Below are 23,758 nucleotides of genomic sequence, written 5' to 3'. Positions count from 1 at the left end.
ATAATCCTGCATAATATACTTCCATCTTAACGGAATAGATCATTGGTTATGCATTTGTTCGTGCCGCTACCAATGTCGTTGAGGAGTACCATTCTCGTAGTCAATATGTGAAACTAATTTTGCTCCACCGAACACCGTTGGAAGAGTAGAATTTTGATATGAATGGCTTGTTGGCCGAATCCCTTTAGTAATTTTGATTTACTTTATGAACATTTTTCTATGTTCTTGGATTCCAGTTTGGTGTTTGTTTTAGTTATGGATTTTATCAATATTGTCCTAAAAAATAAGTTAATTGAATCATGTTTCTTGTATACATGTGACCGAATTCAATTAAACACATGATTATGTACGAATGTGGGAAAGTTAGTTGTCTGGATGAATGCGATACTACGCACACTAACCTTACACCTAAATCACATCTTTAGCAATGACTTCAAATCTATCTAACCTGATTAAGAGCATTGGCACGTTTCTCGTGTATGAAGGGTACTACATTACCATTTAAGAGACCTTATATTCTCCCTATTTCGGAAGAATGTCGTTGAGTCTTAAGGATATTCGAGAGAACAATGATCATGAATGAAACCATTAAAGAAAATAAAGTGTAATATCTTTGCACCACCTCCAAAAATGAGCATGAAGCTTTAATTTGGGGCCAATGGGCTGTTTCTGAGTTGAGAACACAACACATGTGGCCGGCCTAGAACCTGGTGATTAAGCAGTTTACTTACTTTGGCACAACCATTTGGGACATTTAGGTCGAACAATGATGCCACGAAGCATCTCCTTACCCGAAGTAATGATGAGGTGCTTACAAGCACACTATGCGAAGCTTGCTTGTTAGGGAAATTGATTTTCTAAATCATCCCTAGCAAAGATACGAAACAACTCTTTTTTTCAAAGTGGATTCAAAGGAATATATGTGGACTAATCCAACCAAAATGCAGATCATATAAATATTTATGGGTTTATAATTGGACATCGAATTCCCATGTTCACCTTAAAAATAGCCTCATAGAGTGATCATAAAGCACAATTTAATTGATTGCCTGAACCTTGGTGAAAACACCAAGCTTTCAGTGTCTGCCTAGGGCTATGCAATCTTGTATGCAGCTATGTTGGTCCGCCTTGAGGCCCATTTCCAGCTAACCTATTTAACGTTATAGTTGATTACTAGGTACGAACCTGACGTTTCTTACTTATGCATTTAGGTGTACATTTCATGTGCCAAGTTGTGCCATTGCAACATACCAATATGGGTCCTCACAAAAGGTTGTGAATCTTTGTCGATTATGATTCTCCTTCGTAATAGCTTTCTTAGAGCCCTTGCAAGCGATCTCTTTACCGAGCATTTGCGAATTATCACTTCAATGAGACAATCTTCTCGCCGTTAGAGGGAGATAAGAACGTCAACTTTCCTGTAAAACGAGGTGAATTTGCATGGACGTTGCCCACTATGTCTCATCTCGATCCCCATACTGCACAAGTGTGATAAGCAAGTGCGATGTATTCTAGCTTTCAGAATGTTGCTTCAGATGTATTCCTTTAATCTAGCTAAAGTGACGAGATCATATACTAGCTGCAAACATGTCTGCAAGGATATACGTACTTAATGGACGTCGAGTCAACATCCCTGAAGGGTGTGCTGCCTTAAAGGATAGTTTAGCCGCTTCTGTTGGACAATCAGATACACCAGCGAATAGCTAATCAATCTGTCTCAGCTTGAAGCACGAAAGATCACTTGGTTAATAAAATTCACTTCCCTAGAAGAGGAAGAAGACATCGCACAATGAATCCATACTCGATCGTTGTATCAAATCATTTCCATCTCATGAGATTACTCCAGATTACTCCCGAGACTTGAAATTATTGGTTCAGCATACTAGTTTGGATGAGATAATTGAACTGGAATGAGATTATTATCAATGATGTTTTCACTTGTATTGGAGCTATTGACTTAAATAAAAAGCGATGATATCGAACCGTATTCCGTTGATCAGTGACAACGTAGAATTGATTGGATAACCGAAATCACAATCCAAGTTTAAATTCCTTACCAAAGTGTGTTTTGGACCTATCGTTCCTACATTGCCTAAGGTAACCTTGTTGTGTTACAAGAGAGAAAGGAAGCATAATAAGATGAATGAAATAATGCGATATGATGCACGTATTACTGTGTAAGGTTTCTCTCAAACGCCCTCTGATTGATTGGAGCATTATGAAATGTGGTTAGTATTTCTTCATAGGGATATAGATACGGAGATTTACATGTAAGTTCTGAAAAATTACATGGACTGGTTCAAATAGTTCCAAACCAGGGAACACCCTCTCAACTTGTTTAAGGCGTTCACTTACAGATTGAAGCAATCCAACAGATGTGGTATACCCGTCTAAGTGATTATTTGATCAGTTATGGATGTGAAATTATACCCTTACATGTTAAACTATGAAGTCTTATTTGAATTGCTAGAGTTTCGGTTTATGTCAATGACATGAATTTCACTAAGACTCTAAAGGAGCTTGAGAAAACTGCCTCGCATCTAAAGATGGAATTTGAGATGAAGGATCTTGGAAAACTCGTTTATGTCTTGACCTGAAGTTGAAGCATTGTTCTGATGGTACTTTGGTCTACCAGTCGAACTATACCTCAAAGATGTTACCTTTTGAGTATACCTATGATCTTCCAACACTATATGCAAATGAGACCCTTGAAAAGGTTATGGAATCCGAAGTTCCATATCTGAGTTCAACTTTGTGCTTTGTTGTACTTAGCTCATTGTATTAGATAGGACATCTCATTCGTTGTTGATCTATTAGTAAAGATGCAGTATCGCGTCTACACGCGGCCACTGAATTGGTATTAAAGACGTTTGTCCACTACCTTGAAAGGTATTACGAACTTGGGCTAATCCCAACGCATCTCGAATGGATCCGACCCCCTTGATCCTCAGAATGATGCTTGCCTTGTTTGTTACTTATCAAACCCGCATAAGGACCATCCCCGAATGGTTCTGTCTTTACCGTTAAGGGATATCGCAATATCGTAGAGGTACACGATATGACCTTAGTTGCGAAATCTTCGAATCATTCCAAGACTCATTTCACTTCACTACACCATATGTGAGATTACATGGTTGAGATCTCTTGTTGAGCTAATTCGAAGTACTTGCTGTTTTCATCCATCGTTGAGTCCTGACGACGATCCATGAAGATTATGCCGCATGTATCAACCTGACCAAGACATGATACATCAACAAAGTCAACACCAAGACATATTGCGTCTACATCACATCAGCAAAACATCAAGAGATTGAAGTCATGCAAACCGATCCCAGACAACCTTGCCGACCTTTACACGATGTCACTACCGAAGTTAACTTTCCAGAAGCTTGTCCAAGGAATTGGTATGCCTAACTATTCATATGCAATGCTTTTGGTTCTTATTTGGAAGTTTTGTCAAACTCAGGGGGAGTATCCAAAAGTATATTCACTTAATCTTAATGTACTCTTTTTCCCTACAATTAGGAGCATTTTTCCCATTGGGTTTTTGCTACCTAACTAGGTTTTGATGATGCACCCATCCTGGGCTGGTCATACCTTTGTGAGCTCTTCTACTTGCATCTATCAGATGTATAGTTTTGATTTAATGCAACTTCTCACTTTTCTCCTTAGTCTATAGGTTCTTATCCCACCTTGGGTTTTACCATAGCAATGTTTTGTGAGTTTTACCTTTTATGCATTCTTCCGTTGATCTAAGACTCGCATTCGCTCATTGTGCCAACAACTTCGTCAACTGTACTTACTACATCGTTGAAGACCTAATGCGCCATTTGTTTGAGTATTTACACACTCAAGGGGCAATGTTGCAGTCATATTAGATTAGGAATGTGGTCGTGTAAATCCTATCATATCTGATATATCCTTTTGGGATTTTACCATATCTCTTAAACTAGATATTATCCTATTAGAGTTGTAATCCTATTGGGGTAAAAATTTAACCTTTCCTACTACTATAAATAAAGGCACAATGGGGTGATACAACACACACCTCACAATTACACATCTATCTCTTCTCTCTCTATGCCGCACCCCCTCTCTATTTCTGACCTCCATAATTGTTTAGTAAATTATGCCTACAACAAGCATAAGTTTATTTTCTAACGATGGGAAAATTGAGCCGGGTAATATTGGCTATGAAAGAAATCAAATTATTATTTACTTTTGACCTAAAATTGATAAAACTTAAAACACTAGTAGGAAAATTCATAAAAATTGGGACGTAAACCTAATAAATTGGGACCTAAAATTAATTATTGACATTTGACCTAAAACTTTTTTTTTTTTTCTTGATAAAAGATCGAAAGAATTTCATTTCCAGAATGGGGGAGGTATGACACACATTACATCATAGCTTCTTCAAATAAAAGATCAGAGATTAGGTTTGGTGAAACCCGATCCAAATACAATTGAGACTCGAAAGAAGAGCATAACACGCTAGATTGGGGCGGGGGGGGGGGGGTGGGCAATACTATTTTGCTTAACGCCAAATATGGGTAGAAATAACTCTAGTGATTGAGGCAATTAATGTCTTCGACTATTTTATAATATTGGCACGAAAATTGATATTAAACTGTATGGTGGCAGAAAGTCAATTGAAAGTCTCGTTTTAAGATAGTCTCCTTAATATTTCTCAACTCGAGGATAAAGTTTAGGGTTAATTATTCTTCACAGTGGATAGGACAAATAATTGTTTGATCCTTGTCTTTTAAAAGTTAGCAGAACTTTCAATGTTAGAAAATGTTACACCATTGAAGGGATCAGTCAGTTCTACTATCAAATTTAACTTTTATTTAGTGATGTGGCACTCTTTGAGAATTTTTTGCTTACATTAATGTTGGAATGTCGCCACATGAACCATTTTTCATCTCTCTCTCTCTCTCTCTCTCTATATATATATATATATATATATATATATATATATATATTTTTTTTTTTTTTTTAAGACAATGCACTTATTTGTTATCTATGTGAACCCATTGGGTGCCATGTAATATTTTGTGACTTAAAAGGTTTTTTTGCTAGTTTTAGAATTCTTTTCTTTTCATCAGGTACATTATTATGGTTATACATGCATGCACATATAATGTATAATGTACATTTTTTTAATAGAAGTGATACTCCGATTCGAAAATGTTTGAATCCAATACGCAATTGTTAAAAAATAAGACCTTAACTGACACACCCCGACCGAAGTCAGGACATGCTGGCCGTCACGTTAGAGTGACGTAACCATGTGCACAGTGCGGAAGCTAAGAATAATAATAAAGTACGAATAAATAAAAACCAAGCTATACACTGAGTAAATAACATACATGTGCAAGCGTAAGTGTGAAAAACAATATTTAGAGCACGGAAGACCTAGTGCAGTCCGGGGGAAACAAACACTAAATAAACACACGCAGAGGTAGTCCTACACTGGTGATAATCTGTCAGATATGCCGAGAATTCCTCGAGAGCCACCAAAAGAGTAATCCAATTAGAACCTGGAGGGGCGCAAAGCAGAAAGCGTGAGTGGGAAAAAACAAAGCTTTTTAAATCATTTCAATAACAAAAGTTCTAACCTCTCGCCGTAAAACCTATATAGTTTCCCAGAAAATATATTATGCACATATATATATAAAACATGCTCAGAAGTATGCCATGTCGAATTCCTCTAAATAAAATGTAAGGAGTCACCTAACGTGACCTGTATGGCTGAATCTAGAGCTCAAATCCCCAACTCACTAACTATACCTGCACACGAGTCGGAACCACCTAAAGTGGTCTATACAACAGGACTAGGTGTAAATAAATACGCTCAAGTGCTACGATCACGTGAATATTGGATGAATAATCGCAGGTCACCTACGAGTCAGAACCACCTAAAGTGGTCTGTACGACATGACTGTGCACCTAACTTGGATCCAAGATGAGTGTATGGTGCGGGAGGTGAAGATCACGTGAAGGACTGTGCCCTACTCTGGGCGAGAGCACTAACACCGGGGGTGCAGGTTATGAGCTATCTATGCATCTCACATCACTACTAATCACAAACATAAATCATAACTTACCTGGCACTGACCTGTGCGTCCACAGCATCAAACATACATATATGCAACTACTAATGCATAATGAAATAGGCAAACGCAATGCATGGCCTTTAAAAACATATAGACAATTCATTTCATTTTATGGGAAAATCACAAGTATATAGGTATATACGGAAAACCAAAAGCCCACTCACTGGTATGTAGAAGGGTTGTAACCCCCTTGCCTCGAGTGACTGCACTCGTCCTCAGGATAGGTCTCACCTATATGCGAAACAACTATAAAAACGTTAATTTAAAGCACATAACCCAAACTAGGTAATAACTTCTCATACAATGCTCAAATGAGGTGTGTGAATACACCAACGTGATCTACTCAACCTCACGAACATCCCCATATTTTAAAAATAATCTTTTGACGCCGCACGCGCCCCCACGCGCCAGCCAAAGCACGGCCACACGCGCAGGCACACTGACGGCGTTAGTTAATGCCGTCAAGAATATTCCGTTATATCTGACATATTCTGTTAAAGTTAACCTAACACCGTTAGGAATATTCCGTCCAAACTGATGGAATATTCCGTCATCTTCTCCGACCAACCTCCGACGCCGTCGCCGTCGTCGGAAAACCGGAAAATTTTCTAAACTTAATTTCTCACTCGTTTTTCACCCAAATTTCACGAAATTGGTACCAAAATGAAGCTTACAACTAGAGGAACAAAACCTTACCACTTTCAAGCACTAAAACCAATGGAATCTCGCTGGAAAAACTTCACCAAATCCGGCCAAACCTGCAACTCACAATCCCGACTTCCAAAACCTTCAAACGAACCACCCCGAGCTTCCTAAGGACCTCACCAAGCTTCCTACAACCCTGAAATTCTCAAAAACACATGATTTTACGTGTGCATGAACAGTACTCCTAATTGAACATCTCGGGTTCGACATGAAAACGAAGGTGTCCTTACCTGAAATGGGTATGGTTGAACTCGTATGAAGCTCACGAACACAAAGGTATAAGTCTCCACCACGATCTATCACGTTTTCGAAGGATTTGATCTTGTTCGTACAAAGAAGAAAGGAAAGGGAGAGAGAGACAGGGATACGGGACAGGGAAAGGATGAGAATGAGTGTGGATGTGTGTGTGTGGTCCAAAAGCAAGCAACCAAAACCCCAAAATAACCAGACAATGAAACAAAACCACTAGGGGCAAAACCGTCATTTTACCGCTACAATACGAAAAATCCGGGACGGGCTGTCACATTAACCATCACGGTTATCCACCTCTTTCAACAATGTACATTTAAAAAAAGAAAATTACAACAATGTACTTAATTACATGAATAATGTTTAATAAAGGGAAAAATTAGAATCTAATCTACCATCAGCCTTTGACAATACAATAAAATCAACTTTGTTCAAAGACGACATTCTAATTTTCTTGTTTCTGGAGACAACGTAATTTATGATCCACAAAATGTTATGAAAATGTACCTAACCACCATGGTTAACCATCACTTACAACAATGTACCTTTTAAAGGAAACTACAACAATGTACTTAGTTACATAAACAATGTTTAATAAAGGGAAAAAAAATTAAAATCTAATAGCTTTAATATAAATCAAATCAAATAAAGTCAATTTGTTCAAAGATGAGATTCTAATTTTCTTGTTTTTGGGCGACGATGTAATTTATGATTCACAAAATGTTATGAAAAGATTGAACTATATACATACGTATTGTATCTTATACCTTTTAATTTTGTGGACAATTTTTTTTATCATTTCATGCAATCATATTCTTATACTAAGGTGTGTACAATAAATTAGTATCAAACTCGTAATTCACAAGATTCAAACTTAAGACCTCTCATTTATAAGTGAAGATAAATACTAATAGATCGTATTATTAAGTAGTATTGGTTAAACAAATTTTCTTAAATATAAGTAATATAAAATGAGAAAAATTGGGAAAACCTTAGAATATGTCTAGAGTTTCGAATTAAGGAACCAAAGTTGTGCAAACCTTTAATATGTTTTACAGTTTCAAATTAATGAGATTGTCAAATGTCAACTTTAGGACAATACATTCAATGAAGACACTAAGATGATAATGTCTCAAACTTATCTCATATTGTCACATGTCTTAATTTTCTTACATGGCTTCACATGAGCAATTTTGGACACTATCACTTTGGTGTCCCGTTCATGTAAATCCTTCCTAGTCATAGAGCCTAGAAAAATCATATGCACAGTAGCTAATTAATTGATAACCTAGTTTAAACCCTAAAGGCTAGCTGGACTATACATAGTCAACTAATTGTGGTTAGGTTGTGAATCCACGTGGGCCTCGTTTAGCGCTAAACACAGTCTACTTATAAAATACGGTACAGAGACAATATTTTTTTGTATCAGATTGGTGTACTATGACGTGCATATGTTATGTCAATTAATAAATTTATCTCATTGGATGTTGATTGTATCCATCACTTATCACAAGAAATGGTGTACTAATGTAGTATAAAAGTATGATCTCCATAACATTACTCATCTACTTGGACAACATAAATATTGCTACTCTAGTCGCACCGTGTAAAAACCCTTTTTCTACTACTTCCTCCATTCATAAATTTTTTTTTTTTACAAATGATAGTATCTACACTGAGATGTGGGAGAGTAGGCTAAGGTTTACAATGAGTTTACCATAATAATGTGGTTTAACTTCACCTTTGACGAGAACCGAACCTAAGACCTCTCACTTATAAATGAAGAGAAATATTACAAGATCATAGTACTAACAACTCACATTTAAAAAAAAAAACATATATATTTATATATATATATATATATATATATATATATATATGACAAAGAAGATCCCCATCGGATCTTAGAATCACACATCAAAATATAAACTATGAGCAACGAAAAAAATTAAAATTCATAAATTGTTTACAAGACTGATAATAAGCATATCCTGGTGAAGGAAAACCATATGATGTCAAATTTCCTTCACGATAAATACGTCTTACAGAAATTTGTGGAATTTGTTGGAGTGGGAACCATATCCGTTGATATTGAAGAAACACTCCATGGGACCTGAATCTTCTTTTGAATTGTTTATTAAAATCTTCGAAATCTTCTTTTATGATGACTCTTTCAAGTTTTATACGAACTACTCAGTGAAGAGCTGGTTTGAGTACTAAAGTTTCTGCTTGTGAAACAGAAGAAAAACTTATTGTAAAATAACCATATTAGGCTTTTAGAGACAGTGGTTTTGTCCCTTTTTTTTTTTTTTTTTTTTTTTTTTTCAAATAGTGGAGTGATGGTGATTTGTATCTTATATTACTGTCCAATTTTTGGACTTACATCGTTTCAATTAAAAAAAAAGGTAAAATTTTTTAGGAACTCCAAAACTATAATGCGATGAGCTTTAATGAATTAGTTTTTTTTTGTTGCACCTCAAACATCGCCACGTAATGTTATAATTCTACTTAAATGCGATGAGTTTTAATGAATTAATTTTTGAGACAAACAGATATTGAAAGAGGAAAAATGCAAACCAAAGACCTTGAATACAAAAAAAATAAAAATAAAAACTTAACTAACTACATTACAAGTCATTTTCATTCATTCACTTGTATCTAAAAATTTAGTTTTAGAACTAAAAACAAAACAAAAGGAAAAAAAAAAAAAAAAAAAAAAAAAAAAAAAAAAAAAAAACAGGAAACAAGGTATTACATGATTGGATGGACTTGTTGGATTGGTACATCCACCAATTGCAATTGCACACTGATTTCACACCCACTAGGTTCTTAACTGATGTTTATGTTTTCATTTGAGTTGTCGTTTGAATGGAACGAATTATGAACAAAGGCAGACGGTTTACCCATACTTTTGTTGATGTTGCACGGCATTATTGGCCTCAGCCTAAACACTCTCTTTTTAATTTTCCATGAAAAGAATCAACATTAACAATACAAAAAAGAATCATGCTATATAAACTTGTATTTAGACGGGGTCACATAACTATTGAACTTGCTTAATTTAATAAGGCATCTACGTACCATGTCGTCCAATAGAAATATACTTTTCATATACCCATAAGAGTAATGTAACTATCAAAGCCTGCTTTAAGAATATGTGTTAAATTTTTCTAGTCGTTTTCAATATCCAATTAAAACACTAATCGTTTAATTTGAACTACTTTTAAAATAATTATAACATTTCAGATTATTAAAAGTGTTTTTGACCTTGTTTGGTAAAAAAATTTAAAAGTATTTCTAAGTTAAGAAAACCATACAGCAAAAGTTTATTTTTCAAAAATTTCGATGAGCTTATAACAAAAACGTATAAAAGCATAAGTCCTCGTTTGAAAAGCATTTTCAAATGGATCCTAAAGCTATCAAATTGACTAAAGATTTTTGATGAAGTTGGTTTGATCCATAATAATGAGATAGTTTAGTTAGCTTAATGTGAATTGCTAGGATCGTAGGCTGGCCAATTATCAAGCTTTCATCTTAACTATTAACCTAAAAAGCAAAAGCAACATTATAATTTTGTAACGAAATATGTACACATCGTGTGATACGTACTCATGGCGTATGATCGTATCAAGACCTACACATCAACGACATATCCTTTTAAGGACGTATAAGCTGCATTACATGGCGCATGTGGGCGCTTTAACAACTTACTAGTTATATCAATTTGTTGTGGCCAAATGAGGGTATGCCAGCTTGAAGTTTACCAACTGCCCTTTATATTAATAAAAATGGTTTAAACTGTTCCATCTACCGTATAAACTGCTTCCAATGAGAAGAATTATGAGCTTAAAACAGCAAGGTCTAATAAATTACACTATTTAGTTCACACAGAAATGGACCTCTATGTTTGCTAAAACAAGGTTGTACGTACCAAACATCATTATAAACACATGAAAAAAGAATAAATTAATTATAAAATTATTACTTATTGCTATAATTCGTTTTGTCCTAGTATTGCTATTGGTCAATGTCACTAGTACTGTTTGAAAGAATCGAACTAATACAACAATCAATATTGTGGCTTTAACATTAGTTTATATTGTCCCACTAATTAATTTCTGATTGCCATTCTTTTTATTTTTGTTGGATGCTTTTTGAATTACCTTAATGGAAAAATTAGGTTTCCATCTCTAATTTTTCTATTTCATTGATTAAGATCTTATTCTTTTTCATCTTTTTATCAAGGTATTTTGGTTTTTATCCATGTTATTATTTTGATAATTAAATATTTACACGTCAACATATTTAAATTCTATAAGTAAAATTATTTAATCACTTCCAAATACAACTATTTAGTGTTAGTAACCTTACATTCGGTATATTTATATTTTTATTTTTAACTTGCACTCATTTTTTAATTTGCTACCATATAATTAAGAATTATTAGAATCTCTTACATTTTTTTTTAACTTGTTTGGACTAAAAATCTATTCCTTTACAAAATTTAGTTTAGATGCTTTGATTAATTGTCAACTCAGCATTTTTCTGTTTATTTTATATACACTTAAGCTAGCTAAAAGCTAAGTTCCTACAATCTAGGAATTTTAAATTTATAGTTTATTAAAAATATTAATTTAACTAATTTTCATTTGTCACTAAAAAAAAATTAACTTTTTCTTTCTGTTATTATGTTTAATTACTCTCTTCCTTTATAAATTAAAAAAAAAAGTCATTAATACTTTCATAAGAAAAATTCATTAATTTGTTAAAATTTTACATATAGTTATATAAAAAAATGTATTTAAAACTTATGGTACATTTGAAAATAATCATACTGAACATTGGTTATGTTTAGATTTTAAATGTACAAAGAACCAAAATGTACCAAAAATCTGAATGTACGATAAAATCAAATGTACCTATATTATAGATAATCAAGCGTATCAATATAATTAAACAAACCTCTAATAAAATTATAAAAAACAATGTTCAATCAAATTCTTAAAAGGAATAGATGTTTAATCAACGAAATTGAAAAATGAGGCGCCTATATCAAAATGCTCCTATTTTTAATTTGTACCCATATATTTAATTTATTTTTGTACCCATATTTTTAATCTTTTATTTGTACCCATATCTTTATCATGTAAAATAAAATGTCTGATCAGATTTCACACAGTTTAAATTTGAAAAAAAAAAAAGAAATTAAAAATCCCTATTTGGTATTAATCTTTGCATGATTTTAGAGAAGAATTATAAATTTTCGTTATTAAATTTCTTAATTAATAGTGAAATTCAATATTTTCTCCTTCAATCAAAGTATTAATTCAACTTAATAAAATTTGAGTCTAAGGTTTTGGTAAATTAGGGACCACAACCAAATTTTTCCTTAATAATATTTTAAAAAATAGAATGGAAGCCATATGAGTCTCACATCGGAGAGATAACACTAAGGCCTTTTATGACAAAACCTACCCCACATCCAATAATAAGTGGTTAAGATGAGAATAAATCGGTAATGTTGGTGGTAAACTATGCTTTGTCTAAAATGTTTATTACCATATTCCCTGCACTAGGAGAAATGTCCCTTTTATTAAAACTATAAGCTGCCCAAAACCTTAGGTCTTGATTAACATCGTTCAGTCGATTAAGTATATATGTGCATGATTAAATAAATAAATAATTAAATATGTGTGTGCGTGTATGAGAGGGAGAGATAAACAGTTGGGAATATGAGGGTAAAGTTTAATTGTAAGCCAATGACATAACAAGAAAAGGCTCATTTGGCTCTACAGGTTTCATGTAGATATAGAGGATTAATGTGTCGTGTAAAACCAACAAAAGTGACTGCCCATCCATAACCCTAAACCGACCCCTCACTTTATTCCTCTTTGTTCTGCAATATTTTCTTTTCTCTATATATCTTTGTGGGCTCGCAGCTGCTATGAACTTCCCTGTGGCGGTGTAATTGATCATCATGTCCTAGAAGAACAACTGTCATATAATAGCTAAGCATCAAATTAAAAACCGTTTACATGGAGGATTATGGGGATGAAGCAAAGAGTACAGGTTGCCCACGAGGACATTGGAGGCCTGCCGAGGATGAAAAACTCCGGCAACTTGTCGAGCAATACGGTGCACAGAACTGGAACTCTATTGCTGAGAAGCTTCAAGGAAGATCAGGTATAAACCTCACCATGTGTTTGTGTGTTGTTTTGTGTTTGTTGTGTGTTTGTGCTTAATTGTTGTTGTGTTGGTTTGGGAAAACAATCTTGGATTTTTTTTTCTTAACCAGCTCTGTAACCTAATATTCTCTTTAATTAATTTAGACCATGAGCGTCTTACGACTTAATGAATTACTATGAAAATACACGCGTGCTCATATACACACACAATTTGGGAGATGATATATACACATGCTTTAATTTTACCCACCTTGTTACCTAATTTTTTATATTTTAATTAATCTTTGATAGGAAAGAGTTGTAGATTGAGGTGGTTTAATCAGCTAGACCCGAGAATCAACCGAAGGCCGTTCAGCGAGGAAGAGGAAGAGAGGCTTCTGGCAGCACATCGCATTCATGGAAACAAGTGGGCGCTGATAGCAAGGCTTTTTCCCGGTCGGACTGATAATGCTGTGAAGAATCATTGGCATGTTATAATGGCAAGAAGGCAAAGAGAACAGTCCAAAGTTTGTGGGAAGAAAAGTTTCCAAGATTTCTTTAACGATCACTCACCAAATTCCTCCTCAATTTCTAACAATTTTGATGCAGGCAGGAAATTAAGATCTCAAGGATCATCAATCGGGTTTGGTCGGAATAATATTAGTACTAAGTTCTTTGAATTCCAAAACCTGAATAAAGATAGGGCAATGTTCATGGATTCAAGGCCTACTAGCTCCCTTCCTTATAATTGGAACTTTGCTTCAATGCCAACAACATCAAACAAGTCATCATCTTCAGTGGATTTATTGGGAAGAGAAAGAAGAGAATACATCAACAATGGTAGTTCTAATTATACGATTTCTGAGCTCTCGAAAGGTTCGCATCCTCAACTCGTTCATCGTAGACATAATCCGACTTCCTCATTCCTGTATGGTTGCTATAGAGGTTCTTCTAGTAATGCATTTGGGCGTCCAACTTACAGTAGTCCTTTTGGGTGCCCCAGTAATCTTGCCGACCATCATATTAATCGTCAGGATCAACACGGAAGTACGTTCAAGGAAGTGTTGCCTAATCTTTATGAGAATGCATCAACGTTGCCAAAGTGGAGGGTTGCAGCTACAACTACTAAATTTGATGACCATGATCCTCAAGATCACGTGTCTATCGATCATCACAAGGAAACTCCCTTCATAGATTTTCTTGGTGTGGGGATCTCTTCTTAATAATCATGCCCAAACTATGGAAATTTAATTTAATATTTTTTTATATTATTGTATTTTCAAAAGGGAGGGCATGCAGATATTTAGGATATATTATAGCAAGTTAATATATTATGACCGGTGATACTTACCCTAGTTCTTGTATTTAGGGACACCCGCCACCGGTATGTAGTTGCTAGTACTCAAATTAGTTCTCTAGGGTTGAGGTTTTTAAGAATCAAATATTTAATATATGTTGTCCTTAATAATAAAAAAGTTGTTGATAATTTTCTCTGCTATTTGTCTCATTTTAATCAATGCCAGATAGCAAAAGGATCATCATTTTAAATTTTTCAATGAAATGTAGGCTTTAAGTACTCCATTCAAGCAGCAGTTCATAGCTGTATGTATTACATTTTTGGCATATGACATTGATGTTCATCACCATATATAATGAAATTTTCATAGTTGTCAAACAGTGCGAGCACCTGGAACCTGCATCTTTTCCTATCTTAAGATAGTCTAACTTAGAGCATCGAAAATCCCTTTTAGAGAAATCCCTAGGAAAATCCAAATCATACTTCCCATAAAAGTAGTTCAGTGCATCTAGAGTCATTTTTCTTGGAACTTCCTTTCAGGGCAACTCTAAGGCAAGTTGCAAACCTTATACATTTACCCTTTAACTTATTTTGTCCATTTTTTTTCTCTCATATTTTATCTTGTGAATTCAAAAGGTTAACGTCATTCTTTGGAATTAATATCCAATCTTCATACAGGCAACAAGTAAGCCATATATAATGCATGCTGTCACTAAAAACACCTATCAAAAGAAAATTTGAAATCCTTAACTATCATTGTATACAAGTGATGTGATGCACGAATTGCCAATGAAGACTTGAACTGTATTTATATTGTCTCAAAGTTTCAGTAAGAAATGTCTGGATTTGTGGACATGCGACATATAAATAAATTGGAACTCTTCTTTTTTATTCTTTTTCCCCGGTGTGTAGTTTCATTTTGCATAGGTGTTGCTGAAAACCATTTTATCAATAACCTTCTACATTTTATTTATTTATTTTACTTACATTGTGTTTTTTTTTCTTTTTCTTAATTGCTTCCATGTATGCTATCATCAAAAGCTTATAAAATGAACATTAAAACTATTTAAACACACAAAACTGACTCCTTACTGTTACATTTTTTAACAAATAATACTTTAACATAATATATACGGAGGCGAAACTATATCAATGTGTATCATTTTTATATATCCAGTAACACTCTAACCTAAAAAACTTGTATGTCCAATAATTCGTTTTCTTCTCTTGATATATTCACTGAATCAAGAACGACCGCCATATTTGACTAAGCCATATTTTGGTCTACTCCATGGTATCTAGATGATGAATGATTGACTTGTACGACTTACCTTGGGAAATTCCTATTTTGTCAATCATTTTGTTTATTTATTTATTTAGTACAAGCGAAGGTTTAAGTTTGAAGATGAAGCATAAAACAAACAACAATAATAATAAACAAGTTTTATCCCACTAAATGAGGTTAACTGTATAAATTCTAGAATGCCACTATACTCAGTTTTACGTCAAATTTTCCGTTAGCTCCAAGTACACTATATCTATTCTTAAATTCTATGTTCAAGTGTTCCTAGGTCTTCCTCTACTCCTTTTGTCCTAAGCCTCTGTCTCATTATCACATTTTTTAACTAAAACATTTGTAGATTTTTGTTTCACATGTCCAAACCACCTTAACCAATTTTATCTCATATTATCTTCAATTGTGGTCATTCCTACTTTACTTTGGATATCCTCATTCTTAATTTTGTCATTTCTCATGTGCCTACACATCCAATGAAGCATTTTCATCTCCATTAAACTCATTTTTTGCACGTGATGATGCTTAACCATCCAACTTTCCGTGCCATAAAGCATTACTGGTCTTATTGCCGTCATATAATTTTCTCCTTGAGCTTTAATGTCATGCGAAGGTCACATGACACACCCGATGCGCTTTTCCACTTCATTCATCCAGCTTGTATTATATGGTTAACATTTCCATCCAATTTTTTGTTCTTTTGCAAGATAGATCTAAGATAACAAAGGTGTTCGCTCTATGGTACTTCTTGGTCTCAAATCCTAAAAGTGTTCACTATATGGTACTTCTTGGTCTCTAATCCTTATCTCTATATCATTTGGACCTCTATTCCCACTAAACTTGCACTCCATATACTCTGTCTTTGACCTACTTAGGTGAAAACCTTTAGATTCAAACACTTTCCGCCAAAAGTTAAGCATGACATTTACTTACTCATCTGTTTCATCTATCAGCAATATATCATTTATGAAAAGCATACACCAAGGGATAACATCTTGAATATGTCCCATTAACTCATTCATTACCAATGCAAAAGACTTAAAGCTGAGCCTTGGTGTAACCTTATAGTTATGGGAAAGCTTTTAGTTTATCCCTGATGAGTTCTTACTGCAGCCTTTGCTTCATCATACATATCCTTTATTGCTTGGATATATGTTACGACCAATGACACTAGCTAACGAACTAAAAGAGCTACCCTAAATGAACTAGTTGCGACAAGAGCAGCTAGTTCACTAGCTAATAAAGATGCCACAACCACTTCTTCATGAAGAGCTGAAAAGGCGAAGAGTGTATCTAAGTCATACTCATTTCTTCTCTAGAATCTGCCCAAGGATTTCTCTTGGGACCCTATTATACGTTTTTTTTTTTTTTCAATTTATAAAGACCATTTGCAAATCTTTTTGCATATCTCTATATCGTTTCATCGATCTTCGTAGAAGATAGATTGCCTCTATAGTCGAGCGCTCTAGCATAAAACCGAAATAGATTGTTTGAGACTCGTGTCTCATGCCTTAGTCTATGCTTAATTAGTCTCTCCCAAAGTTTTATTCTATGAATCATTAACTTAATATCCTTATAGTTCATGCCACTTTGTATGTCGTCCTTATTCTTGTAGATAAGCACCTAAGTGCTTTTTTGCCACTTGTTTGACATCTTCTTCCTTTTCAAAACTTATTGAAAATGATTATGAGCCATGCTATATTGTATCTCTCAAGATCTTCACTTCGATCGGTATATGTCAAGACTCACTACTTTTCTATGCTTCATCTTTTTCAAAGCTACAACCATTTCCTCTTTCCTAAGCGGTATAAGGAGTAATTTCTATACTTTTCTGAGTTATTCAACTCACCTAAAGAAGTACTCATTTCGTGTCTTTCACTGAAAAAAAAAAAAATTTGAAAATAAGCTCTCAATTTGTCTTTAACCACGTTCTCCTTAGCTCAAACATTTCCATTCCCATCCTTGATGCATCTTACTTGGTTCAAGTCTCTTGTCTTCCTTTTTTTCCCTTGCTCTAGCCAGTTTATGGATATCCAACTCTCCTTCTTTTGTATCTAATCACTTATACATATTGTCAAAAGCTACAAGCTTCGCTTCTCTGAGGACTTTCTTCACTACTTTATACCTCTTATATTTTTCATCAGTTCTATCCCTATATAAGGCTTTACAACATTCCTTCTTAGCCTTAACCTTTTTTGTATATCCCTTCCTTCCACCATCAACATTCCCCTTGACGTGGAGCAAAAACCTTAGACTCTTCTAATGCCTTTATTGCAACTTTCTAGATACAACTAAACATGAAATCTCACATTTTGCTAGTGTTGATTCATGTATCCCAAACACATTGGGCAAGTACTTTCTCTTTGAAAGGGACTTGCTTTGTCCTTTTAAATTCCACCCCAAGTTCTTGGACACTTCAAAGTCTTATTCTTTCTTATATCTTTTTTGATATGTACATCCATCACAAACATGCAACATTGGTTAGTCAGTTTTTTTTTCTCGGTATAACTTTGCAACCCTTACAAGTTATACAACCCCTTTTCTTTTCATTACAAAGAAATCTGTTTGTGTTTTGAAGTATCTATTCTTGTAGATGATCGCATGCTCTTCTCTCTTCTTATAGAAGATATTGGCTAGAAAGAGATTGTATGTCATTGCAAAATCCAGAATGGCTTCCCCCCCTCGTTTCTCTCCCCAAAATCATGGTTGCCATGGAAACATCTGTAGTTGCCTGTCTTCTTGCCTACATGTCCATTTAAATCTCTTCCTATTAGTAATTTCTCCGCCTTAGAGATTCCTTGTGACACGCCCAACCCTGATATTCTTCCAAACACCAAGGTAGGCACGTGCTGGCCGATACCCGAAGGTGACGAAGCCATACTAATATGCAAATGAGAAACGTGTTTAGAGCATACAACTATTTAGAACACTAAAAGGAAATAATATAAAATTGATTGAACAAAGGAGTGGGTCCTACATCGAGAGAACTCGAAGATGCCGGTGCGAAAGTGCCTTGACGCCAGGATTGTACTCCTCGATTCTAAATCCTGAGGGGGCACAAAACAAATATGAGTGGACCAGGTTGATATATATATATATATATATATATATATATATAATATTGAAACAGTTATCAACATACTAACCCCCAAAGTTTTATGAAAACTCAATAGCATAATAAGTAATAGGTTTTTTCCGAAAACCCTAGCATGCCATAAAACCTTTCATGAAACATATATCGTATAGTGTGCTAACTAGTGTTATCATAAATAAGTATCTTCCACCGTACGCACAGAACAGTGCCTTACACATGCCCAGTCGAAGCCAATATAAATATCATATATGCATAGAACAATGCCCTACACACGCCCGACTGAAGCTAATATAAGTATCATCACATGTAGGCAGAACAATGACCACTAGATACGCACAAAACCATTGAATATAATCTTTCCAAACATAGGTACATATATCTCAAAATCATCTTCATAGAATATAGTCATCCATTATATATACTACAAAGAAGTGTAAAAACATGTTTATAAATAGTATATAGTCATCCATCATATATACTACAAAAAACATAAGTTTCGATAAAGTATGGTATTCCAAAATATTCTTAGTAAAGCATGATAATAATAAAGTGTAAATCTAATTTACTCATAAAACGTAACCATTAAATCATGCTTTTCATGTGTGGATTTCTACTATTAAAACATGCATTTTAGAAAGGGTCTACTCACAGATACTTTGCCATCGAAAAGCCACACGAACTAGCGAAGACGGAAACGCCACAATAAATGCACCTAAGCACATAAAGGGTCCAATTAATCAAACTCTATTAAAATGATTGAATTTCAAAAAACAGACGTCAAAAACGGATCTAGGATGTCGAAATTAGCCTAGGAAGGGTCTCAATCGAAACCCTAAAAAGTTAACAAAAAGTCAACATTGACTGATCAACGATCAAAGTCAACGGTCAATGTTAGACCGGGTCAATCGAGTCGGGTCACAGGTCAGGTCAAAGGCCGGTCAACAGGGCTTGGTGTTTGGGTCGGACTAGTTCAATAGGCTGGGCCGGGGTTTAAAAGAGTTTTGGGTCAAAAGGCCTAGGCTTGAAAACCCAGCCCAGGATAAAAGGGTTTTAGGTTGGGGAAACGGGATGGCTCCCTTAGGTTTGGGCTCGAGTTCCACACTGCTTGAAGGCCTAATTGCTTTTGGGTTTCTAGGTTTAACTAATTGGGTTCGGGCTTTAGGGATCATTGGGTTTACGGTTTAGCAGGCCAAGGCCTGAGTTAGTACGGCCTGAAGGGCCTAGGTTTGATGGTTTAAGGCTTTTGGGTTTTCGAGCATAGGTCAACTGGCCCGTTTCTATCAAGAACGAAGGCTAGAGCCTCCCGAGCTTTGGTCGACATCGTTCGATCACCCTAATCTACGACATAAGTACCAAAATGAAACAAGAGACGAGAGGGAGAGGTTTGGTACCTTCAATTCGTCGTGAAATGGCTAGAGGTGGCCGAACTTTGGGCTTGAACACCATGGTTTCGCCGGGCCTGGGTTCTCAGTCTCACCGAGCTTCACAAAGACGAGGGAAAGGGAGAGAGGATCCAATTGATGGAGTTGGGGGTGTTGTCATTGTTGGGGTGCTCCGTTGAGTGTGTGGGTGTGGGTGTGAGTCGATTGGAAATGGGAGAGGGAGAGTGAGCTGTGAGAGATCCAAGAGTGAGAGAGTGAGAGTTGACTCGGGGAGGGGGAAAGAGAAAATAAGAGAGGGAGAGATGAGAGACTGCCACGTAGCAGCCTAGGAAAGAGAGGGGAGCCGGGGGACCAAAACAGGGGTAGGCCCTTTGGGCACACCATTTAACACCAAAAATAATATTTTAAACGAAAAATCCCACAATCTAAATGGAATTACCAAAAATACCCTTCCGTTCCATAAAATCCGAGACAGGTTGTTACACCTTGAACAAATTCTCGAAGTTCTTCTTAAAAGTTTTCTTTAAGAATCCTATCCAACCTAACTTGAGATGCATACCAATTAATCACATTGATGAGTTCTTGCCCTATCAAAATCTTTATTGCTATAATTTTTTTTCCATCCCTCTTAACATCTACGATATCTTTTGTTAGAGTCCGATCCATGTTGCTGCCAACACCGTTTCTCAATCTATGTTTGCCTAAATACCAAAGCTTAAAACCTGAGTTTTTAGTTGCCTTAAGACCAACCCACTTAATTTCCTGGAGGCACATAAAACTTATCATTCTCCTCACCATAACTTCTACTACTTTCATAGATTTTCCAAATAAGGTTCATATATTCTACGCCCTAAATGCATTTTATTCTCTTGAAGCCTACCCTTATGTTCTAGTGACCTCACCCGCCTAGTACAGTCATGATACCTTTTTTGTGTGTCTTGTGTAAAGTAAAGTTGATGCCAGCGAATGCTTCCAAACAACTTTGAGTGGAGTCGTTCAAAAAGAAGTTTCTACACCACCCTTACTCGTTTAACACTGCATCCGAATGCCAATGAAAATACAACGACCTTGCTTTACTTGACCAAGCCCCCTACATTGACCCTTGAAAATGAAGCACACCCAAGAAAAAAAAAAACCACAACCAACTCCCTATAATAACTAAGAAGCAAATGGTTTGGGAAGCAAGATCCATCTCAAACCCTTCAAAGCGAAGCGAACCTAATTCGAAGCTTCTTGGTTGCCCTAAAAGTATTGCAAGCCACCCATAAACCACAAACGCCAAGAATTTTGTGTTGGGGGGGGGGGGTGGAAGAAGGGAATCCCGCAGGAAATTGACCCAGAAAAGAAGGTACCTAAAGAGTCAAAAGGGACGAAACATCTCCCAAAGAGCCCAATTAGCCATTGCCAACAACACCAACAAAGGGACACTGCAAAAGGAATATGCACAACTTACTTCGATTGTAACACTCCAAGAAAAAATATGGAAAAACGAGGTGTTACTTCTCACCACGTTAGCACGAGCAAAACATACCATGTCAAATGTCAGACTATAAATTGTCAATCAACTATAGCAAATAGATAAACAGTTGGTGGTACTTTCGATCAACTATTTTTATACAGTTCGATGAATAACTAGTCTTATGTTTTATTATTTTTTATATAGTGAACTATAATATGAACGTTCTAATCGTAAGCAATAAGTTTTGTGAATCAACAATAAATTGGGTTTATACGGGAACTCCTCCACAATTTTGTGAAGCCAAACAGCTCTCCTTAAAATTATAGAACCAAGGAAAGAAGTGTACCTCCCTCCTCAAGAAAGTTGAGGTTCTAATATAAAATCAATTGGCAATATGAGGAGTAGCCCAATTACTTAAGCACATGCTAGGTCCCTTATTTCCTCGAAATTTATCTCTCAAACTCCTCCTCACGTGTGGCAAAATTTCAAACCTAACATATGGACAACACAAGTCGGTGACATTGAGTACAGACAACCCGCTCTCATACCATGAAAAAAATTGAGATTTTACTATAAAATGCAATTTACAATATGCACAGAAGCCCAACTATTTATAAGCACACACACAATTTTTTTTTTTTCCCGTTGTGAGACTTATCTCTCAACACCTCCCACCCTACACTTTGAACAAAAAAACAAATATGTTGTGCCGCCTTAGGTTCACGGGCGAGCTTTGATGTACTTCACGGGAGTTTTTATGCAGTCAATTGAATTTTCACAATAATGTAGTACCTGTAATCCAACAAATACGGTGACGAGTGGAGTTTTGGGATCAGATTTCTTTCTTTTATCCCATATAAAAGCTAGGTTTTGCCTTCTTGCTTTCTTTCATTTCCAAAGTGCTTCGGATCCACAAAGCCTCTGAGCTTCATCGCCTGCTTTTGCTTCTTAGAATATGCCACAGCGGGGAAGAGGCAGTGCAGGTCGAACCAATGCAACCATGGTTATGCAAGTGGTAGTGGTGTTGTGCCTAATGCTTCACCTGGAATATACACATGCTGCTCCTCAGGCTGTTGGAGATTCTGGTGGGTGGACCTTCAACTCCGATAGCTGGCCCAACGGAAAGCACTTTAGAGCCGGCGATGTGCTATGTAAGTTTGGTCAAGTGGTATTGTTGAAAGTATTTATACCTCGTTTTTTTTGTTTGTGCTAATATATTTTTAATCCATTCACCTTTTTATCATATTTCAAAGAATGAACTAACTAAGCCTAAGAATCCATGCCAAAATATAAATTTACAAAGGGTAAATTGTCGAGTTGGTCCCTGAATATATATTTTGCAGCTCAATTAATTGTTATTACTTTGTTGTAAATTAATTGTTGCAGTATTCAACTATGATCCAAATCTTCACAATGTGGTAGCCGTGGACAGAGGTGGTTACAGTAGCTGCACAACTCCGAGTGGTGCAAAAGTCTTTAGATCCGGCAAGGACAGAGTAAGGCTAGGGAGGGGACAAAACTACTTCATATGCAGTTTTCCAGGGCACTGCGAGTCTGGGATGAAAGTTGCCATCAATTGTGTCTAGTAACTATTCATATATATATATATATATATATATATGTATTTGTATATGTATTTGTGCATGCATAATATGCATATGTCTTGTATGCATGTGTATTGGAATATTAATTGGTTGTATCAACTGATAACTTGGTTCGAACTTTCAATTGCCAATTATTTATAAAGTGTATGCTTCTTTATCACTATTTTGTCTCAGACCACCAAGCTCACGGACTTGCTTAATACTTTGTTTCTATTCTGCTTTACATTGTATCTTCTGATTGCTCGAACACGGTCCAAGCTACCATTATATTGTGGTTAAACTGTTTTCCTTATTAGCAAAAGAAAAAGAAACATTGGATAATGGAATTGCATTAATTGGGAATTTTTATGCCTACTTGAAATATAAAGAGGTATATCACATATTATAATAT

The 23,758-nt window shown here is 35.5% G+C and overlaps 2 protein-coding genes across 3 annotated transcripts; both read left to right on the top strand.

Moving 5' to 3' along the window:
- The first annotated feature begins 12,915 nt into the window (after positions 1-12,915).
- Positions 12,916-14,735, top strand: LOC137727148 (uncharacterized). 2 transcript variants are annotated; one of them, XM_088695092.1, is made up of 3 exons: positions 12,916-13,256; positions 13,550-14,113; positions 14,241-14,735. In XM_088695092.1, the coding sequence occupies exons 1-3, from the start codon at positions 13,109-13,111 to the stop codon at positions 14,429-14,431; spliced, it is 903 nt and encodes a 300-aa protein (XP_088551218.1). In that variant the 5' UTR covers positions 12,916-13,108; the 3' UTR covers positions 14,432-14,735. The 2 variants fall into 2 exon arrangements, with proteins under 2 accessions (XP_088551218.1, XP_068322187.2); XM_068466086.2 differs by having other exon boundaries at positions 12,917-13,256; positions 13,550-14,735.
- A 7,780-nt stretch (positions 14,736-22,515) lies between these two features.
- Positions 22,516-23,527, top strand: LOC148697222 (basic blue protein-like). The gene is made up of 2 exons (XM_088693317.1): positions 22,516-22,914; positions 23,150-23,527. The coding sequence occupies exons 1-2, from the start codon at positions 22,719-22,721 to the stop codon at positions 23,347-23,349; spliced, it is 396 nt and encodes a 131-aa protein (XP_088549443.1). The 5' UTR covers positions 22,516-22,718; the 3' UTR covers positions 23,350-23,527.
- Positions 23,528-23,758: the final 231 nt, after the last annotated feature.

The sequence above is a fragment of the Pyrus communis genome, chromosome 5 (assembly GCF_041283825.1).
Source record: "Pyrus communis isolate YQ-2024b chromosome 5, ASM4128382v1, whole genome shotgun sequence".
Taxonomy (NCBI): Eukaryota; Viridiplantae; Streptophyta; class Magnoliopsida; order Rosales; family Rosaceae; genus Pyrus; species Pyrus communis.
The sequence above is the reverse complement of the archived record's forward strand: the minus strand, read 5'-3'. Positions and strand labels throughout refer to the sequence as shown.

Bases quoted from the DNA above. Each gene is read 5' to 3' on its own strand.
- LOC137727148 (XM_068466086.2), top strand. From the start codon at position 13,109: ATGGAGGATTATGGGGATGAAGCAAAGAGTACAGGTTGCCCACGAGGA. The intron at 13,257-13,549 runs GTATAAACCTCA...AATCTTTGATAG, and splicing joins GAAGCTTCAAGGAAGATCAG to GAAAGAGTTGTAGATTGAGG.
- LOC148697222 (XM_088693317.1), top strand. From the start codon at position 22,719: ATGCCACAGCGGGGAAGAGGCAGTGCAGGTCGAACCAATGCAACCATG. The intron at 22,915-23,149 runs GTAAGTTTGGTC...TAATTGTTGCAG, and splicing joins TAGAGCCGGCGATGTGCTAT to TATTCAACTATGATCCAAAT.